Source organism: Stegodyphus dumicola, chromosome 1 (genome assembly GCF_044657685.1).
Source record: "Stegodyphus dumicola isolate Sdum_Otavi_A_Nest chromosome 1, ASM4465768v1".
NCBI lineage: Eukaryota > Metazoa > Arthropoda > Arachnida > Araneae > Eresidae > Stegodyphus > Stegodyphus dumicola.
The window spans coordinates 202377939-202400885 of record NC_140768.1 but is presented as its reverse complement, the minus strand read 5'-3'; the positions used below and the strand labels follow the sequence as shown (position 1 = coordinate 202400885).

The 22947-nt window shown below is 31.8% G+C and overlaps 1 protein-coding gene across 1 annotated transcript in view; it reads left to right on the top strand.

Moving 5' to 3' along the window:
• The window catches only part of LOC118202352 (uncharacterized), a 108245-nt gene that overhangs the window by 72732 nt on the left and 12566 nt on the right, over nucleotides 1-22947 (top strand). Inside the window, exons 8-10 of the mRNA XM_085824840.1 lie at nucleotides 11203-11245; nucleotides 11485-11637; nucleotides 17991-18310. Coding sequence (XP_085680966.1) covers nucleotides 11203-11245; nucleotides 11485-11637; nucleotides 17991-18310 — 516 coding nt within the window. The remainder of the gene's footprint in view (nucleotides 1-11202; nucleotides 11246-11484; nucleotides 11638-17990; nucleotides 18311-22947) is intronic.

Sequence of the window (22947 nt, the reverse complement as noted above, 5' to 3'; positions counted from 1 at the left end):
TTATTTACACGTATAATGAATAAAAGGATCACACAGGAAATCGTATTGACCATCACACAGCAAGTAACATCTCAGCATCTCCATACGCTCGAAGCTCAAATGACGGATGTGTCGGTAGAAGAGACAGCTGCGCCATCATACGCATGCGCATAAGAAAAAACGTTCGCTCGCCTCTACCCAACATATAAAAGACCTGACAGTGAAACTAAAAGAGAGCACATACCTCTTAAAATTAAGAGAAAAAATTAAAACTAAAGTAACATTCATCATACTTAATTCCTTCTTTCACGACAAGTGGCTAGTGGTCTGGTTATTAATATACGGGCCTTCAGGCTAGAAGTTCTCGAAAGGAGATTTTATTTTTCCCATAATATGTTAACATGAAAGAATATTTATGAAAATATTAAGGAAATAGCATAAAATTTAAGAAAGGATAATGATTTATAAATATAATAAATTATCATTATAAATATCATAATAAATAATATCAATGATTTCTGAATCGAATTTGGAATTTTAACTTTATGAATTGGACATTTTATTGCAAACATTGTCAAAGATATTATGCAGTGATCATTTATAGTGTTTAGTTCTTTTACATACTGATATTAAAATGGAATGTGGAGGGTATGGTAATTTTTAAACATTGCATTCAAATTTTAATAATTTTCCATACTTTTCATTAGTAAATGACTTGGAAGTTATCCAGGTATTTTTATGGTGGCTTGCCTTGATAATTATTATTTTTGATTTTGTTTATTATTTTTATGCAAATAAGAAGTAATATACAATAGAAACTTCTCTATGCAAATAAGAAGCACTATGTAATGGAAACTTGACTGTCACCGTTTTATCCATCAGCAATGAAACAACCTGATGAATAGAATTAATTCAACAAAAATAAATAAACTGAATTAAGTTTAGAGATAAAAATACCAATAATCATTTAAAATGAGATAAATTGTACAGTAAAATATGATAATTTTTTTTGACTCATTTAGAATGAAAGTTGAAAATAAGTTTAAAAAATGCAGTATTATGAAATACAATAAACTACGTTCTACAATAAAGTTGGTACATGGTTCTCAGTCTATTTTGACCCATGCACTCCTTTCACCATTATTAGAAGCTCATTTCCTTCCTCTTCTTTCCAAAACTTGAAAAGCACATATATACATTTATTTAGAGTATTTTTTAATGTGTTTTGTAGAATAAAAAAAGTATAGGAAATGTTGATAAGTACCAAACCTTGAATAAAGCTAGTTTTTTATATTCACAAATTTAAACTAAATACTTAATAGGTATATAAAAGACTGACTGCATGACCCCTGAAGCTATGAATCCCTCCCCCCTTGAGTTATACTCCAGTGGTATAAGATCATAACCCTTTGCGGCACGCGTATTTAAAATATATTTTAATCTTTAAAAAAATGCCTTAGAATAAGTCAGACGGACTTACTTAAGTGCCTTTAAGGCTTGAAAAAAATTCTGCGCTTTTATTTTTTACGGTGGAAGGTGGGATACCGTTTGTCCCACCATGCAACTAGCACATGTCTTATAGCATATTGGTGTATAGCAGGAAAAAAAAAATCATATGTGGAATGAATAAACAAAATAAAGCATGCATTCTAAAATATTCATAATAAACACACTAAAATGCATTTTGTACTTATTGCATATATGCATGACTTGTAAAATTTTGCATATGCATATTTTGCATTTAATATTTTTAAATTTTAGGAACAAAAGAAAATATTTTCTTGAATATTATTTTAAGATTAAAATTTGATACTCGTACATATGATACTAAATAAAATATTAAAATTGGCACTTGATTCAAAAACATTTATATATGATTAAAATTGAAAAAAAGTCATTTTTCATGAAACTTTGAAAAACATGTTGTTTCATTCTTTTGTAAGCATAGAGGCACTTCACATGTTTCACACATCCAAAATGTTCGTCGTTCTTCTTTCGATATGCTGCAATATGCACATCTTCTCCTGCTCATTCTCTTTGGCGTTTTACTTACATTTTTTAGTCTCTTTTCTGGTTGTACGAACGGGTTTTTATTATTTGAACTGGGGATTTCAGTTTTCTTTTCAGCTCTTTCTTGCCTGCAAGTGCCATTAGACCTTCTATAACTGAGAGAAGAAAATCTTTCATTGTTTTTACATCATGATCAGGTTCGTGAACAAACTTGAATAAACGTGTTTACTATACTCGCATCTAAAAAGTAAAAAAAAAAACATGTGCCACCATTTCTTGCCTTTGCGGTCTATTTCATATAGTCCTTTCAGTTAATCAATCAGTCGACATATCCCATATTCTTATTGTATGAAATAATGCTGTTTGGGCACAGTACTTTTTTTTTTTTTGTCTTTCCATCTCGTTCTTTTCTATTAATTTCTTTCATTTCAGTTGCCTTTTCCAAGCAAGACGGGATAGAAACGGATCTTTTATCCTTTCATTTTATGCAATAAATTGAATCATCGTTAACTGAAAAGTCTATATATTCTCTTGACATAAATTTGTCTTTTAAATTTTTGGGTAGACACTTCCGATCCATATTTACAGTGCCACATGCAAAAATGGGTCTGTGTCTTTAAAAAGCAAAACAAATTATAACTACTTCCCTTTCTTCTTCAGCAATAACTTCAACCTCAGTTATTCTCTCCTGGATTTCAATTTCATCTGAATCAGAACTGACATCTGAAGCATTTGAGTCGCAATCGGATGGCAATTCAGCAAAAAGATCCAAAGCTTCCTGAGTTGTTAGTTTTTTTCTAGACATTTTAGCACATCAGAGCATACAACGGATGTAAAAGCGCGCGCAATCACGAAAAAAATAGATGCAAAAAAGAAAAGAAAAAATAATCGCGAGTGCTGCCATCTATTGAGTGGAAATTCAAGTGTGTGGTGGGACAAATTTTAACCCACTTATTTCAGCTGCAAAATTAATGTTATAAAATATTGAATCCAATTAAGATTTTTGAAAATAAAATACCTTTGAATATTAAAAAGAATCATACATATCATAAATTGTATACTAAAACTTTTAAAATATTGAAAAATGCGAGATACATGGATATCACTATTGTGATCCTATTTTGAATATTTTTTGCTCATAAACTTAAGCCCTGGTATAGTAGTAACATCTACTGAGAAAAATAATAACTAAAATAGATTATTTTTAAAAGATTAGAAAATTTCTAACGGAAATTGCTAACTGAGAAAATAAATATTAATTAGGTGGGACATATATTGACCCACCATGCCGCAAAGGGTTAAAGGAGTAATGCTAGCTTAAAATATCTTTCAGACCATATTAGATTGCCGGGCAATTATCACTCCTTGTGGGTAAATACGACAGTTTTATGAGAGTTTTAAATAAACTTTTATATTAAATTTAAGAGAAGTCCTAACTTGTCCATATAAGTACAGATTGAAGCAAAGCTAGTTTTGTGTTCCATGTAGGCATATTAGATATCACTGGGGCCTTACTGTTAAGCTATGCTACCATCACAATTGGAATTTTGAGGGAGAATACTCTGAACTTGTGATTACATTCAAACTCCGGGACTTATGGGTATGAAGCAGAAAATTTTAAATTGCTATCTAAAATTATCTGAGACTACACAATTTGGCCTAACTCAGGTGGTTCAAACTTTAATCGCCCAATTTAACTTTGGCTAACAAGTGGCTAACATCAGAACATTAACTGGGAGAGCTGTGTCCCAGGAAAACTGTGAGAGACGTTTTCTAATGCTCCGTATCTGAAACATTTTAAACCCTTGACTTAAATGCTCTTTAACTCATCTTGGAAAAGGAAAGTTATAGTAAAAATCCAAAGCATAAAAATGGATTAACATAAAATACCTTATAGACGCCCGTACCAGAATTTCAGCTATTTGAAAACGAAGGTCTTTGTGATGTTGCATAAAAATTCTAACTTAAACACTTGAGTTAGCCTTTTACAAAATCTCAGTTAACTTTCTGAAGCCTGCTGGTACAGCAGTTGTACCAGGAAAATGACTTTCTTTAATGCCGGCTGTGATACAACTGTCATACCAGCCATTCCCTCCCTATTTTAGAGAATCGCCTATCTGTAGATCTCTGGGGGGGGCTCCATTGTCGCTGCTCAGAATAGCTGCTGGCTACGCATTATTTCCCTCTTCTTATCAGTTTGGCAACATTTTGGCAAAAACTGCAGGTTTCGTCTCGTGCCAATATACTTGAAAATCAAATAGAGGCCATCTCTAATTTTTTTTGCTGACATTTGCTATGATTGAAACGTCAGCGATTTTGCACTGTGTTTAAGCTTACCAGATTTAATGCTTTTTAATCATAGCAAATAAGAATAGATTAATTTTTTAGATTAGTGCCCTTCTAGAAAATAACTAAAACCACTTTTATCGTTTACTTCCTTTTTATACTTATGAATAATAAAATTTTATTTTGACATTTTTTTTTTTTTTTTGGAGTGCATAAAACCCTTAAGAACTGTTAACTCTTCCAAAGTGCTTCTATTATGTAGGCAATTTTGTCTGCTTTATCAGGAGATAAATAAGAGACAATTGTATGCATAATAGTTTTTGTGATTTTCATTCATTCAATGATATGATTCAATGATTGCTTTCAATGATTTTCATTGATTGTAAATTAAATAAAATCATTTTATCTTTAGACCCTCTTTTAGGATGAGATCTGCCAAAAAGTATTTAAATATCAGTAAAGCTCATATGTTACTTCAAAATTGAATCAAAACATCAGTTACATAGTATAAAATTTCGGCCAGTTTTATTTGCTGAAATTCTTATACTCCTCAAGAGATAAAGGGAATTCAGACAAGTTAATAAAAAATATCTTTAAAAAAGGTTGTTATTTTGTCTGTAATAAGGTGTATGTCAACTTACTATTAAATGTATGAGAATTAGGATTGGATTACGGAAAAGCACGCGAACACTATCTGCTTAAGGCGATGGATGCTTTCATGTAAACGTTTTTAAGAGAAAATTGCTCGCATTTACTTTCCTGGTGGAAAGCTCCACATGTAATCAACCCATTCTTCGGGTTTGATTGGATTAATTTTGTTCGCTTACTGAGTTACATCAAAGCACACAACAATTATCTGTATAAGGGGAGGGATGCCTTCGCAAAGGACTTTCTAAGGGAAGCTGGCTTGCATTTACATTACACAAAAACCCTTTAGCCGGGATTCAAACCTAAGCAAGCGACAAGTGTTCAGCTACCTTTACCGCTCTACTGAAGGGCTCGTAAAACAATTGATAAAGAAAAAGTATTGAAATGACCAGTTTAATTTACTAACCTATATATTTCTCAATCGACAGTACTTAAATTACACATATGAGGGGATTATTTGTGAATAAATGAACTGTATTGCACTTTTCTCCACTATTTCATATTACGATGGAATTATTGCATTTCAAAGTTTCTCATGAATTAATTTTGCTCCGTTCATGATTTTTTATATTTTCAAAGAGAAAATTTCACACTTTAAATAAAAAAATACATGAGAAGATACTTTAAGCAGAATTTGGCGTAAATGGTTTTCTTAATTTTGCTTTGAAAACATTCCAGGTTAATTATTTTCATTGCTGGAAGAAATATGGAAAACAGATTTACTACATTGTAAGTGTCAACACCCAGTATGTCCTTATTCTTTTGAAAACGTGAAAGATTACTCTTTCTAAAATAAATTAAAAAATGTATTATGTGCAAATAGAATATTCGTTGAAAATGAAATAGACTTCAACCTTTTGGATATAACAATGGTTTTAGATGAAATTTCTACCTATGAAAAGAAATTGATGTATAATTAATTCTTCATGGACATTTAAAAATGTTCTGAAAAATGATTGCATGTATAGGTCACAGATTTTTTTTCTCTGCTAACATAAACAAAAGCCAATTTCACAAAGAAAAATTCTCGTTAAAGATATACCTCCTTTGCCGAATAGTCCAGTGTCATATTTGTTAAAGTTAAATGATGAAACGCAACCATTGTATCTCGGATTTTCTTTTTTATATTATAATAACAAAATTATTGAAAAAAGCAGATTTAAAGCTCTGTTATTGTTATGTAAAGCTTTATTATTGCTGTAAGTTCATGTCCAAATCTAATTGTATTGAAGCTCATTCTAATCATCTAATGGTAATAAATATTATTATTATTATTTCATTAAATTAGTCATTATCGTTATTTTGTTAATGAAAATGTGTTATTAAAAATCGCATTTCAGCCTGCAGACTTACAAAGCTAGTTCGTATTTATTATATTTTGTAAAATTTTCTCGTTTCCTAATTTCTAATACGAAAATATGCAAATATAGATGAAGAGTGAAAACAAAAATACGAAATTCACAAATTATTTATGAGATTGATCAGAAATAGTGAGAGAAATATAAACATTCCATACATTTTGTTCTAAATAAATAGTGCACTGGATATGCATCCAGTACTGCATATTTATTTATGCACTATTTATTTAGAACTTCATTTAAATGAAAGCAAAATAATCATCGGAAAAATCGCAAATCTAGCAACCCATCTACTATGGGACAGCATCCGACAAACATGTAAATTTTATTGCATCCATGGAGGGGAACTAACAACTTTTCTCATTAGGAAAATGTCAAAGAGGGGGCAAAACTGTTTCAGGTCGTGCCGGTCTGAAGGCTATATTATATTATGAGAATTTCGGCCCGGTTTTAGAAGGTTAACTTGACATTACTTCTAAGACTGTTAACATTCATCATTTCTTCCAACAAAAGTGTCACTCCAGACTTTTTTTCTTTGGCTTATACCTCTTTTCAGATGCTTGCAGGAAAAATATTTTGGCTGGCACTAAAATTTCCTAATTACAGTCTCTTTAGTTAAGCTAATATAAGAGTGTTTAATGCACAAGATAACTTCTAATAGATGTATTCGTTAACATATAAATGTTTCTTAGCTGTGCTTAACCACTTAAATAGTCTCACTTGAGGTAAAACTTAAAACAAACTAGCAACTTGGTTCACATACCATAAAATAAATTTTTTAATTACACCAGTAAACTAAATTTTCAGTTTTGTTTCTGTTGTAATCAGCAATCTCTTTTTCCACAAACTCTTCATGATGTATAGCTAATTCTTTGTAATCAAACCCATCTTTTGGACTACTGGTCATCATGTCCTTTCCAAGCCACCTCCACTTTTCTGCTCAATCTTTTTGATTCTAATTGATTTCCTTTATTCTTCAGCGTATTGTGGCAGTCTGGACTTTTTCACCGAAACATTCCTATTGGAGCTGCTGGCTTTCACTCTCTTGGTTGACATTCTGCATTTTCTGGTCACCGGCTCTTTTTAATTGTCATTGAATTGCAACTTAATGAAATAGATGTGTATAACTTTTTGGCTTTAGTTGCTGATAAATCAAAGCCTGTGTTGGTCAATAATCATTTGTAGCAGCTACTTATAAATTGTTTCTGTATGCTTTTGATTAATTGTGTAAAGTATTATTTCTAATATAAATATTTTATTAGTCATAAGAATTATTCATCAGATTTTGGCCCCATCATATGTTTTCTGTATTTAAATAACCTAACCTTCATCAGAAGTGTAAGTAAATTTTGTATTCTGGGGTTCAGATCATGTTAGCTGAAGCACAAAATTATCAGACTTCAAATCTCCATTATAAAAAAGATTTATTTTATCTAATCGGAGTTTGTTCAAGAAAGTTTAACCTTTTGAAGACGGGATGGCCATTATAGAGTCCTCTCTTTGAAAAGACGGGGTTGTCCACTTTAGTGGCCATGTCTTTTTTCCCCATTTTCTAGGCTGAAAAGTGGGGTGAAATGTCAAATTTGATGTCCTTGGGATTTTAACCACTTTTTTCTTTCAAAGCTCTTTCTTTTGCGACATAGACACCCCTCTGAGAATGCATTAAACTACACACAAGAATCTTTGTTGCAAATAGGAGGTGATTTCTTAAAGTGGGGAAAGCATTCGGTTCAAGATTCCCCGTACTTTGGTAGCTTTTACCAAAGCCCCGGCCTCAAAAGGTTAATTGTATTTTGTTTTAATCAGTCTATTGAAGTTTGTATTAACTTCAGTAGATGCTTACTGTGTAAATAACTGTAATTTAAATGGTGCCAAAATTATTAATAAATCATCATTATATATCACATTGCTAAATGGCCAGTGGGACTAACTGGCCATAGTCACTTTTTTTTTTTCCAAAAATATTAACAGTTTTGATTTATTAAGAAGTGAGAAAGTTGCTAAGAACTGTTGTCCATCTGGCAATGGCTTATGACGCATGTTGGCAATTCACTGATAATTTTGGTGCCATTTAAGTAATGAGGGCTATAATAATAAGAATGAACCACATTTCAATGTACTGAATTCTGACACTAACCTCTGTAGAACTTGCCATTTAAGTAACAATCAAGCAAGGCTGGTAAATTTAAGTCTGTACACTGCCACATAAGTATTGGGTGAACCACATTTCAATCTACTGAAGTCTGACACTAACCTTTGTAGACTGACTATATAAGCATTTTATGTGAGGTGTTTTCTATCTTTGTATTACATACACGTTGTACGTACACTTTACTGAATTTATTGAAATTTGACAAAAATAACTTTAGTTTTGTGTGTACTTTCTTTCTGACATTTTAATGTTTCTTGGTATGTTCATAAAATTTTGATATATTTTATATTATCTCAGTTTAGTCTTATAAAGGCATTGCTTTTTATTCTGTGTTTTATTTTGAATATTTATAAAATATAATAAATATCCTCAGAGTATCACTGATTAATCTTTTACACTTATTCTGTCTTATGCTGGGTATTTTTTGTCTTGTTCATAAAAATTCTGCATATTTTCATGATCATTGTTTAGCTTTCTACATATATTCTTTCTTTATGTTCAATATTATGTTCTTAAAACTTCTAGATGTTATTATAGAAGTTAACTATTGGAACTTTTTTCATTCTATTCTTATACATTTTCAATTTTAGAAATGTTAACATGATCATGTTCTTTGAGATTTCACTTTAAGGAAAACAAAATACTCTGTAAAATGTTAAATCTGGCAAATAAGGGGATACTTATTAAAATATTTTTTTGGACCTAAAGGTAATTGCTTAATGTAAAAAATCTGATGTGTACACTACATGACTTCCTTGTACGGAATATTAAATTATACACATTTTTAATTGCATTTCATTTAAACGTATTGGATTGAATTAAATCTACTTCGTCGACAGCACATAAACCACAATAGAATAAATGCACTCTTTAAAATTTACTACATTTGTTTAGCATAGCGACACTCTAGTGCTAGGTTCACTTAATATTTCGTTCATATTATAACTCAGAATGCACAAAATTTATGTCATTTGAAGAATTATCTAATTGTTGCCACATGTTCTGTTCAAATACTATAATAAAGCTAGAACGATGTATAAAAGAAATTAAGCAAACAAAGCAAAAACGAAACAGTTTTTCATAGACGATTCAGTATTTCTCATGCAATTAATTCAGTTCTCACTTTGCGACAAGGCAAAACACATAAAAACTCAAAATATCTGTATTAAAAATTACGAAGTAAATCTTAAACACTTATTTCATCGAAAAAATTTTCAGAAAGAAATAAGCATGATTTAATTCACAATAATAAATGACTGTGTTATCTTTGTTGTTGCGTAGCTTTGTCTCTCTAGATTGGCAACAAATCTACTATTCTGCTGTTTCAAATGTAAACAAATATGTCCGCCATGTTATTTAAAACTTAACCGCACTTAAACAGCTTTTAAATTGCTGGTAATTGTACAAATATTGCTTCCAGATTTCCTAAAGGCATAAAAACCTTAACCAGAAGATAAGAACAACATAATTCAATCATTTTTAAAGCAAAAAATGTACAATTTACAAACATATAAGAGTAAAGAAACTGAGATCACTGAGCCGAGTAACAGAGTGGATATATATATAAATATATTTATATACGTTTGGTGCGGCCGATTGCAACCAAAATACGAGGTGCACATCTACATGTTATATCAGTCCTATATACAAAATTTCAACGTTCTGAGGGTACTTGTTATTGAGTTATGCGAGATACGTACGTTCGCACAGACGCCACGAAAATTTCTCTTCAGAATTAATTTCAAAGCAGTTTTATGATTTTTTTGGAGAAAAAGAGTCTTTTATTCTGTCGTTATGTACAGATGACATGCAAAAACATTGTTAAATTGCATTCGATATTGGTCAAAATGGATATTTTCGTTAAAATATGCTGCCTGAAACTTTTCGCGATTACAATACTTCCTTTTTTACTTCATACAATTAAGTAAAAAGCAACAAAAATCTTACACCTGATTGATGTTTTTTTTGGCTGCCTAATGTAGTAAATTCTTTTTATAACTTAAATTCATTGGAATTAAGAAAAACATAAGCTGTATTAATTCAAAAATATTTAAATAGGATTTTTACTGGAATCTTCTGTGATCAAAGTGACTTTTCAATTATCAGTGCAATGATTGTTAGCTTGACTCATAATTTCAAATAAAGTACCAGCTTTCAACACTACTAGTAATTTGTTTAAAAAAATAGAGATCACTTTCACTTTGTTATTTCAGCAAAATAAAGATATGATTGAATGCATAATGGCAAATTGGCTGCATAAGTTCAAATAAAAACTCCATTGAAACTCCATTGAAAGTTGAGGTTCAAATCTTGTGAACAGGCTGGTTGTATGGGAAGTTTCACAATTTTTCTCGTATAATATGAATATGAACCAATTTTTCCTAAAACATTATCTATGGAGATATTCTTCCTGTACACATATTCAATGTATTCCAATTTTAGTATAGCTACTGAAATTGCTTTACATAGATGAATATTTTAAAGAAAAAGTTTTGAGACTGGGAAAATCTTTGCCATCCAATTTTAGTATAGTCTCTTCACATATTCGATGTATTCCAATTAGTTTAGCTATTGAAACTGCTTTGCATAGATGAATATTTTAAAGAATAAACTATTGAGACTGGGAAAATCCTTGCCAATAGTAGATATTCAACAGATCCATTTGGACTGATTCAAAAAATTTAGTCTTAGAACTTTGTAAATGTACTGTGTAATAACAGATGGGAATTACTGAAATTGATTTTGCTGTTTTAACTTCCATTTCTGTAGATGATTCCTCCAGTAAATGAAACTCCTCCTGCATTTCCAACATGTAAGTATATTACTTTTTTAACATCAGAAACAAATAAAATCTGCTCATATTTAATATGTTAATCCTGAATTTGACTTGGTAAATTGCCTATTTTGAGAGCTGTTTCCATTCTTTGCAGCACCTTTAATTAATCATCTTCTAAATTATTTTCATCACCCATCAGAGTAACAATAACAGATTTTTCATGTATTTATGTTAGCTAGTGCTAGTAAAATCTGTATATTACTTTTTTATGACAGTTTCACCAGCTGTCACCCAGTTGTCAAGTTCAGCTGCACCTGCACCCAGAGCTCCAGCTAATCCTCCATTAAGACCTCCATTACATGGTGACAGGGTGCCTGTTATGGCTGCTTCTGCAGTTCCTCCTATGCCTTCTCCATTTGCAGATAGAGGTTTGTATATTTGAATTTCTAATTTAACCTTTACTTGATGCTAATGCTTAGAACTTAAACTTTTGCTAAGTTGGATAAATTAAAATTGCATCTTTAATTGCAATCTTTAAATTGCAGTTAATTTTCAAGTGCATTCAAGTGTGGCTGTACATTGTAATAAATACTTAATATTCATTACTTTTTTAATTCAATGTAAATCTTAGCTGGTCAGTTTTATTTTCATGAGTAACATTTATTGCAAATGGAATGGTGTTGTAAACTTCTTTTTCAATATGAACAGTATTTCTCTTGTACAGTATTTTTTCAGTTTTATTTTCAGGGGTAAGATTTATTCCGAATGGAATATTGTAAATGTCTTTTTCAGTATAAACAGTATTTTTCTTCCCAAGTTTGATATTTTCTAAAATTTTTCCTTTTTTTAAGTGGTTTAGATGCATGTTTCATATATCTATAAAACTGAGAACAATGTGACTCATATACATTATTGGCTACTACATCATGAAGGCAGAATGTAGCAAATGTCAAATTTGCATGAAAAGCACTGCATGCTAAGATATGCGAATGCAGTCCAATGCATTTGGAAAAGGCAGGTGTGAATAATGCCATCTACACTGTGTACTGGGTTTCTCATTTGGAAATTGCATTTGAACATTAGTTGTTTATGCATTATGCCTCATGTATACAAAAGAAACATCTGTCAGCACATGTCGGGAATTTGACCTCAGCAGGATTGTGGCCTATCAAGAATTGCTGCCTCTATTGCTCAGGATCCCATGACTGTCAGACAAACATGGAATTGATGAATCCAAGAGGACCATGCAGAATCTCAGGTGCCAGAGCTAATTATTTAGCCTGAGATTTAATTATTTATTAATAATATTAGGACAGACATGTTGTCTTCTCAGCCTAGCAGCCATTTCACAGACCCTGAGTCAGGAATTTGGCTTGTGTGCTAAATGATGAGTGTCCACACAGACAGTGCAATGACGTTTTCAGCACCACAGACTGCTGGCTGTGCCCTATCTTCGAGGTCTGTTTGATGCCAACTTTCAACAAGATAATGCATGACCATATGCTGTTCATGCTGTCCTCACCTTCCTTGATACATGGGTCTTTGACTGTTGACCTTGCCAGCATATTCTCTCATCCATTAAAATCATCTGGTCATGGCCTGCCAAGAGACTGGTATGCCACTTTATGCCAGCCACTATGATTGCTGCTCATTCAACTCATTTCAGCTCAGTGCACTGCCGGATTACAGCCATTGTTGCTGCCAGAAGTGGTAGCTCTGTGTATCATGTTGTGTATCCTTAACCACCTGCAAATTTAATCATGTCTTACCTTCCACTATGTGTATGTATGATAGATAAGATTCTGCTATTTGCAAAATGGTGTAGCAGTTCTAATGGCCAGATTGTAGGCCCATGCTTCTTGACAATTACTAAGGAACAGAGTCATTTTTTGTTATAGCTAATGATAAACATCATTTAAAGAAATGAAATCTGAGACATATTTAATAGAGTAAAGTGATATTATTGTGATGTACTTAAAGTATCATAATTATGCAAATAGTACAAATATTACCACATGGCAAAAGCAAGATAAGCAAAAGAAAAAAAGATTCTCCTTACAGTTATTTTCAAAAGTTATGAAAAATGATTCTTCTTACCTAAAATAATGAGAGTTACAAGCACATCAGGTGGAGTGTAATTTCTACTGACACTGATGCATACTTGACAATTGTTACCTATGCTTTCCACTGAAATGTTGGGGAGAGCTTTTGAGATTTTATCTCATTCATTGCAATTGATGATTTTAAGTTCCTGTACAGTTTGAGGAATGTTCTGTCTTTAAGCAGTATGTCTGTCCAATGCATCCCAATCATGTTGTATGGGATTTAGATTTAGAAATATATAGGCCATGTCATGTTCTCAATGTCTTCTTCTGTTAGTGTGTTAGACACTTCAGCTGTCCTATGCAGGCTGATATTGGCATTCAGAAACAGGTCTGGACAGGCTGTATTATTGAAAAGATGGCTATGACTCAAAAAGAATTTCAGTGCAATACAATTGTGATGTTGTACTTCTGTCGAAGATTTAAAAAAGGCTTCTGTCATTCACATGATACTTACCACCACAATTACTCTTAAGCCATAGTGGTCAATTTTGTTGACATTCTAGGATGATAACATGTTCCTGTTTTTCTCCACACTAAATGATATCCAGAATCATTTGATGGTGAAGCAAGATTCATCAGAGAACATGACTCTGGCCACTGTTGTTGGCTCCTGTGAATATATTCTATACACCAATGTAATCTTTCCTGACAGTGGTGTTATTAGAAGTGGAGTGAATGCAGCAGGCTTCCATGTACATAAGCCAACATTATTTAATTGCCAAGAAATGATTCTTGCAGATACACGAGTGCCAGTAGCATTGGTAAGAACTGCAGCCATCTGGAAAGAGTAGTATTTATGTACATTCTCACCTCTAAAAGGTAATAGTGTTACATATGTAGGGTTCACAATAGATTGAATGCACATGGGTCTGATGATAGATTGATAAAATTTATTTTATTAAAAGAAACACTTCAGAGTGCTGGAGCTTTCTACAGAAATAATTGTACAGGTGTTCACAGTATCACACGGTGCAATCAGTAGGTACATTTCAAACTACTAAGAACTTTAAACACCAGGCAATGCAAAACCCATCTAAAAGGTGAATCTTTCAATACTCTGAAGTCGCTTAGAAGCAACAACTCATACGAACAACTGAGAGCAGATGCTGTCTCCAGTCTTATATAGTTTTCACTCAGCTTCTGAGATATTTCTAGTATTTTTTGTTTTTCGAAATCACTGAAAGGCATATGAGGGCCAAATCACAGGTGCAGCTGCTCAGAACATCAATTACTGTGCCTTTTATGGTGATACAGGGACTGGACCAAAATGTCAAAGTTGTCAACTTTTGGCGATTTCTCGCCAAAATAGCAAGACAGCCATTTACTCAATGTTAAATAGACATACCCCTCAGGCCCAGATCGAATAGGTGTGGGGCCCGATTGGATTTTTTTTTTTACGGGGCCCTCTCTCTATATTAAATATTTAAATAAAATTCAATATCAGTATATATATATATAAATATATCAAATGTCATGGATCGTCAAACAGATAACTTCTACATAAATTAAAAAGTAAAAATGTTCAAAATACAAAAACATTTATTGAATATAAATTTACATCATTGAATATGAATACATGAATTTACATATTTCTAAATTTTTGTTCTGTAAATTCTTCTAAAATTGTTTGAAAATCTAATTTCCTTGCGTCTTCACTTTCAATCGACATAATTGCTAAACTATTTAATCTATCTAGATTCATTGTTGATCTCAAATAGTTTTTTTATTAATTTTAGCCTGGAAAATGATCTCCAGAAGCAATGCTTACTGGAATTGTTAAGAATATTCGGAGAGCAATAAACAAGTTTGGAAATGCCGTTGCTCTATCATTATCGAATAAAAATTTGAACATTTTAAATGGATTTTCAAAAAATTCTGAAGGAAAAATCAATTTCAAAGCTTCCATTCTTCAACTAACATTTTTCTGTCTATATCAGCTTCTTTCACCTTTGGTACACCATTTTCTGTTAACTTAGAATCTGTTAGAGAAATTTCTAATTCAGCTGCATGTTTTTGAAGTACTTCTTTTTCCATATTTTGAAAGATTCCCCAAAACCCAAATAATTAATTATGATTTTTTAATTGTTCAAAACTATCTTTTAGTGATTCTGTAGCTTTATCTAAAACAACATTAAAAAAAGATATCTTGTATGCATTTATCGGGTCTTCAATAGGTTCATCATCGCCTTCATAACTGAAATGTTTCCTTCTTTTCCGAAGCCTTTTATTTCGAAATTCTGTTGATACTTCCAAATCTTCTGCAAGAGTTTTTGCCTTAGCTAAAACTTGTTCGAATCCAGTATTTCTGTAGTTTCTTAACCATTTAAAAAGTTTTTCAAATGAAGAAAGTGCAATGGATACCATCTACAGATTCACTTTGAAGTTCCTTGCTAACATAATTGACATAATTGACTAGTAAATCGTACCAAAAAACCAGCGATACTAAAAATTTATAGTCTTTCATTGCATTTCGCAAAGATCCTGCTTCACTTTTAATTTGTGAATCTTTGGTAATTTCTGATATTTCGAAAAGAGCATTATAAAATTCACCTGTTTGGTATCTCACTGCTTTTACGCTTTGAATTCGACATTCCCACCTGGTATCGCAAAGCGGCTTCACAGTAAGTCCTTTTACATGTTTGAGAAGTACTAACCATCTTTTTGAAGATGCCAAAAACAAAACATATAGGCGTTGGAGAATACCAAAGAAGGTTAAAGTTTCTGGGCAGATTTTTTAACATCTCCCAATACTAGGTTATAATTGTGACAAACGCAAGAAGTAGTAGTACAGGGTTCGTATGGTCCTTAAGAGTCCTTAATTTTGGCCAAAATCGTTAGAAGGTCCTTAATTTTAATCTGAAATTTCTGTCTGTTTTTACGAGAGCCATTTTGAGTGTGAATTAACATTTTGCAGCAATATTTTTGGCAATTCACTGACAAATATGGTTATTTTTTGAATGGGTTCATGGGTTTTGTTCCCATTTGTAATGTAACTGGTGGGATACTCGAGTTTGTGAGCAAGAAGTAAAACATACGCATTTCGAAATTATTTCATTTTTTGTAATGAAGAGTTCTCAAACAACTTTCCGCTTTTGGTGATGTGAATTCTTTTATTAAATGGTTAAAAATTTGGCGACTTATCAGCATTTTGGTGATTTTAAGATCAGTTTCTATAAAAAATTTTTAATTCCGAAATCTGGGAAATTTTTGGTGACTTTCTTAGAACATTCTAACACTGATAAATTTCATTAAAATAATGGTAATGTATTGGAATTATATTTAAGAAATAACATTAAAATAAAGCATTTTTATTTTTCACTGTCATATTATAAAGTTCCATTTTGGCCACATATTATACAATGTTTTGAATCTGCAAAATAAGCAAGGTATAATGCTATAAAGCACAATTTATGAAACAGTTTTTAGCAAAAGCAAAATAGCTATGTAATTAATTGGAAACGTATTTTTAATTTTTTCATGGTAAAAGTTTTTTCCCATTTCTCAGAATTCTCAGAATATGCATCAGTTTTCTCTTTCTCTACTTTTCACTAGACACAAGCATGAAAAATATCAAAAATGCTAAAAGTAAAATTTTAGGGTGACTATGAAAGAAATATACAGCATGGTAGTATTTTAACCCCTTCGCGCCGGGTAGCGCAAATGCGCGTTTCTCGTGGAAGCCGGCGAGGGTTTTTCCCGGGAATGTGAACAAACAAAGCATCGTCGTCTCATTTTCTTATCAGTCTCTTCTGAACAAAGTTTGGGAAAATGTCTTTCAGTTAATCTTTCAGAATCAATATCTGAAATATTTTGCATCATTTCTGCTATTTCATGCTCTGTTAAAACATTTTCGACGCTTCAACATTGCAACGGTAAAAACAGAAAAAATTCACGTCTAACAAGATCTAATTATTTTCTAAAAACTGAACTGCAAACCGAAATACCCAACGCTTTAGCACAAATAAAACTTCTCTACTTACAGTAAACAACTACCACGTGCGAATAAAGTGCGATTTAAAGAGACGTCATAAATCACGCCATTCGGAAACATTTATTTCCCCGTTTGTATAATCAAAAACACGTGTCATGCTTCTCTCATTTCGAGTAGAAGGTCTAATGTACATGTATCTGAAACCATATGGACATACAGTGCCATCTTGTGGCAGAAATTATAGTTTTTCAAACGTTCTAGGACACTGGCACAAATACGTGACAGTCGGTAGTGAATGGGAAAATGCTCTGGCACGCCTGCGTGTTGGCCGGGATGTGAGTGTGTTCGTTGCTGGCACGTAGACATGACAGTCGGCGCGAAGGGTTTAAGGAATTATAAAAGTCATAGAATGGAATTGGTGAATGTAGTAAGAATGATTATATTCAATTCATTTAAATTCTCTTAAGAATTATGATTTAAAACTGGTTATAGTTAGCACTCACAGAATTTTCAGTCTCATAATGACAATGGATTAAATTCTTTTGAGAGTTATAATTTAAAATTTGTCATTGTTAGCGCTCACTGAATTTTATTTTTAGACACATAATGACAATGAAAATTGTAATAACTAATTTTTTAACATTTTGAATTCAGTTATATAAAATTCTATAACTTGATTTTTTTATATACTTTTATTGTCACAGTGTACATAAATATTGAGCTGTTTTAATCGTTTCTTCTTTAGATATGCGTATTATGGGTGACAGAGATATGAGGCAGCTGCCTCTTGGTGACAGAGACATGCGCCAACTACCAATTTTGAGTGGTGACAAAGACATTAGACAATCTGCTGCTGATCAGGATTATAGGACTTTAGTCAATAATCGGCCATTTGACCCAAGGTTTAGAAACATGCAAGGTTCAGATAGTGCTGGCAGTCGAGGTTCTTCATTTGACAGAATGAGAACTGGGGCCAATTCTGACCCAAGAACTGCTTTCGAGGGACGTGTGGCTGCTGCTGCTCGAGTAGAAGATCCCCGCAAGGCTCTGAGTGCTGCAAGCGTGGTAAGATCTTCTGATCGATTGTCAGTTACTTTTCTATAATGTCATTTTGAATGATATTTTTAAAATCATACAGTAAAATCCATATAAATTCCAAAGTAAAAAGTTTATTTTTTAAAGCTCTATTAGAGGTGTTAAAAAAGATCCCTTTTCATAGTAAATTGGCATTTTAATAATCAGACAAAATGTACTTTCCATTTAAATGTTAAGAAATAGCCGTGTCATTCATAGATAATGATGTCATGCCATTCAGTTCAGATCATTGCATATATACAGAAAGTTGCTAGAATGGCAGTATATTATATATATATTTTAAAAAATATTTTCTACCATGAATTAGTTCTGCCAAAACAGAAAGCGTAGATCTTGATAACTTAATAGTCTTAACTTAACTGTGTTAACAGTTTCTTTATAATAAATTTATTATAAAGAGACTGCTAACACATTTTAGAACACTTTCAGGAGCATTTAATTTTTAAAGTATAAATATTTATTATTTAAATGTCCAATCTAATAGCCTCTTTTTTAGAGGATCAGGGTTCATACGGTCCTTAAAAGTCCTTAATTTTGGTCAAAATGAATAAACATTCCTTAATTTTGCTCATTTGACATTTCTTATCATTTCTAATGATTGCCATTCTAAGTGTGAATTACGATTTCTCATGAACATGGAATTAAAATTACACGGCTCTTAACCAATCTGTTGGCGGATTTGCATTGCAAACGATAAAAAAAAAAAAAAAAAAAAAAAAAAAAAAAAAATTAGCTACTCGAACGAAAGCATCGGTGTCTGATTGGCTATTCACTCAATCTTTCGAAACAGGTGTTATCCATAAATTTAGGCAGATTGTGACGAAAGCTTGAAGCCAGAAGTTCTTTAAGAGGCGAAAGGGATGATGAAAGTGCTTGAAAAAAAAAAAAGGGGGGATTCTGAAAATATTTGCCAAAATTAGAGCAATCCCAACCTGGAAGGCCACAACCCTTCCGACGCCAATAGGAACGAGATGCCTGGAAAGTGCATTTTCAATAAACTGTGGCTTCATCAAGCTGACTGGATATTGATGGATGGCAATCCTTAAATATGGTCTTTGTCTGAAACAAATTGAAATTTCTAGAATGGGAGAGTCAGCGCTGAAAATTCACATGAAAATTAAGTTTTGTTTTATCATTTCAATTTGTTTTTACACGGTTTTGCTTAGCTTAATTTCTGTGTTTGTTTCAATTAAGCCATAAATTAATTTTTTATCACCTTCTACGGAGTTTATTCTCTTTTGCACATACTATATGTATGGGATATCGGGATTATGAGTTTATTTCTGCAGAGGGTCTGTTATCGATTTCGCGGGAAATCTGTTGGCTCCATTTCGATTTTTGGTCACCAAGGGCAAATTCGGTAACGCTAGCCGAGAAAAAGTGAAGTTCGGAAATACGTTTTGAAGCTTCAATAGACAATTAAGTATTTGGTTTAAACCTATGTTGTTGATAGTAATGCATAATTTTTGCTAATGCTAATAATGATACAATTATTAGTTGAAAATAACTAACTAATTAAAAATTTTTTAATATTTTTAAAGCTGGAAAACAACCAATTGAAACTAATTTTCCTGAATTAACTAGACGCAAAGTTAACTTTCATGAATTACTAAAGTTATTGGGTAGAAGTTTAACTGAAAATATACATTCCGTATTATATATATATTTATACAGTACAAAGTCTGAGGTCTAGACTCGTCGGGACTTCGGCGATCCCAGATTTGAGATTTTTCCGGATATTAGATCATTTTAAATCTACTAAGATGGCACGTAGAAATTATAAAATTGAAAATATGAAATCGTGATTTATGAAATAATGAAGCATTTATGATTTAAAGGGTATCAAAATTTACAAAAGAAAAGAGCTTAATATTTATATGTTTACTTTATTAAACATTTCTTTCAATGTGAGTTGTTTGATTTGTTTTCTCTGCTAATACTTTAGACTAATACTATAGACATATAATTTCTTGTTCAGTTATTAAGTTCCATTGTTCAAGTCCTGTAATTGCTGTGTCGAGAATTCCGAATAACTTGTCAATCAAAATTTTTTCTCGTTCAGTAACCTCTCTGTTACTTTCTTCACTATCGGTAGCTGTATTTTCTGGATTTAGAACCATACTACAGATTTCGCCCTCCGTTAATTGATTGATGATTGGGCATTGTCATCGCAATGAAAAAACTTCTGTTTAACTTCGCTAAATTCTGCCGCCTGGTGCGGCCATGCGAGCTCTGGCGCTGGTTCTGGCTTTATGTGAATAACAAATCAGTTATTCTTAATTCAAATAGCACTAAATATAATTGTTTGTCCTATAAATATCATTAACAAAATCTATTTTTAGCATAAGGAAAGAAATTTCTGCTAAATCTCCCCTTGTCAACATTTTAGCGCATTAAACTTAAATCTGTAATCAGATAATACTCTGTTATTTGGCATCGCTGCATGATTCATCACTCAAGTTGTCATCCGTTGATAAACATGCGGTGATGAAAGCAAAATACAATAGATAATGATTCGCGATTTCGGCATCAAGGATATAAAATATTATTTGGTGTAAAATTAACAAGTGTTTCGGTTTGAGATTATGCCAAGCAGATACGCAGCTATGGAGTCAAGTTACTAATCACACAAATTTATGCTAAAGTAATTATTTCTTCAATAATGAGATATTTTATTTAGCGCCAAACTGAGATTAAGAATCGGGATTTCCGACATGTTTTTTTATGATGAGGAAAAAAATCTAATGCGCGTGCGTAAAGCATACCCCTTCCCTTCAAAAAAGCCCTAAAAAATTGGTTGGTGGTGGCTTTGAGGTCCGGATTTTAGATCATTCCAGATATTGGATGTCCGGATCTTGGACTTTGTACTGTATATATATATATATATATATATATATATTACATGTCTAATGATTTGCTTTTCATGTGTATTAATTTTTGAAAACGTCTTAAACCTTTTGGAGCAGCAGCTCTTGGTAACTTTTAGGCGAGCTTTCTACAATTTTTATATATATATATATATATATATATATATACATACATCTTTCAAAATATAACTTACCAGTATGGATTCACTCTTTTAAAATAATTCTACTTTAATTAAACTTAGGAGATAATATAATCAATTAATCAATATTGTTTAGGAAATAAATTTTATATATATATATATATATAGTAAAAAATGTATATTTTCACTATTCAAGTATTCACTGTGACAAGTATTCTTATCTTGTCACATGAACAGGCCTCTGTGGAAAGGGGCTTCTCTGTAAATAAAGCAATTGAAATTGAAAATTTAAGTGACTCATCATACATTTTTCAACGCCCAGTATTTGATTAGATACAATTTTCTGGAGGTGTTCTTAATATCGAAATTAATAAAGAAATGAGATCAGCAGCAGCTTCTGCAAGAAGTGGAGTTCGTTATTTAGAAGTTCAGTATTTAGAAGAACAAAAATCTTTAACTAAATCTGAAAATTCAAAGAGGAAAAGAAATATTATTGAGGAAGAAATTGATTATATGGAGCAGAAGAAAAATTTCTTCAAAGGGACATTAAAGATATTAATGAAGAAGTAGATGCTTTAGCAGATGAAGCTGAGACCAGCAGGAACATTGATTTGTTTATCAAAGCAAATGAACTTAGAAGAATAGTTAAAGAAAAGGAAATAGACATAAATAAATTAGAAGTTAAAATAGCTGAAAAGATTTCAGATTTAAAAAAAGCACAAATGTTTTGTATCTTTTATTGTACAGTTTATTATTCTAGTATCTTTCAAAAAACCAAGGAAATAAATTGTATGTTTACAAATCAGTTATTTTAATCTGCAAAATATTCCTTACGTTGTGATTATAATAGTAGTTGACTGTGTTTAAATAAATATCAAATAAGTTAAATAATAATCATGTAAATCTCTAAAATAGTGACTGTTATTAGTGTAAAATACACTTATAAATGTTTTTCAAGAAATTATGTTCCTAATTTAATGTTATCTACTTCATAACTTGTAGGGAGATAGTTTAATTTTCAAAATTGTTTTATGAAGTATTAAATTGAATTTAATAATAGTGCATAATACACACTTCTGTTAGTTTCTTAAAGTGAAATTACAAGCATGGAGTTGGTTGTATGGATAATTGCTTTATTCTATTCATTTTTTTTTGTTTGCTGATAGGTCCTTAATTTTTTCTTTGATGGCCCTTAAAGTCCTTAATTTTCATGTAAGGAAATGTGTACGAACCCTGGAGGATAAGTTTGCATCGTGCTTTAAATGACTGAAGGGCATTTCAGACAATTTCCAAGAATATTTTTTCTAGAATCCATTAATTGTGGTAGATTTATGCTTCGAAAGAGCTTTTTTTCAGCAAGCCAAAGGCAGAATAATCCATTATAAGCAAAATATCAGGTTACTTCGTATGTGTATGTTGAAGAGGTATACATGCAATACCTGTAGTTCAAGGAAGACAGTGGTAGCTTTTGAAGACTGCTTTCTCCTTGGTGCAGTTTGACTCTTTGAAAGCTGTTAGTTATACAACTCAAGCACATACTTCTACAATTTTATCTTTCAAAAATTTTAAGAGTGATAGCTAACCATTTTAAGAAGACTCT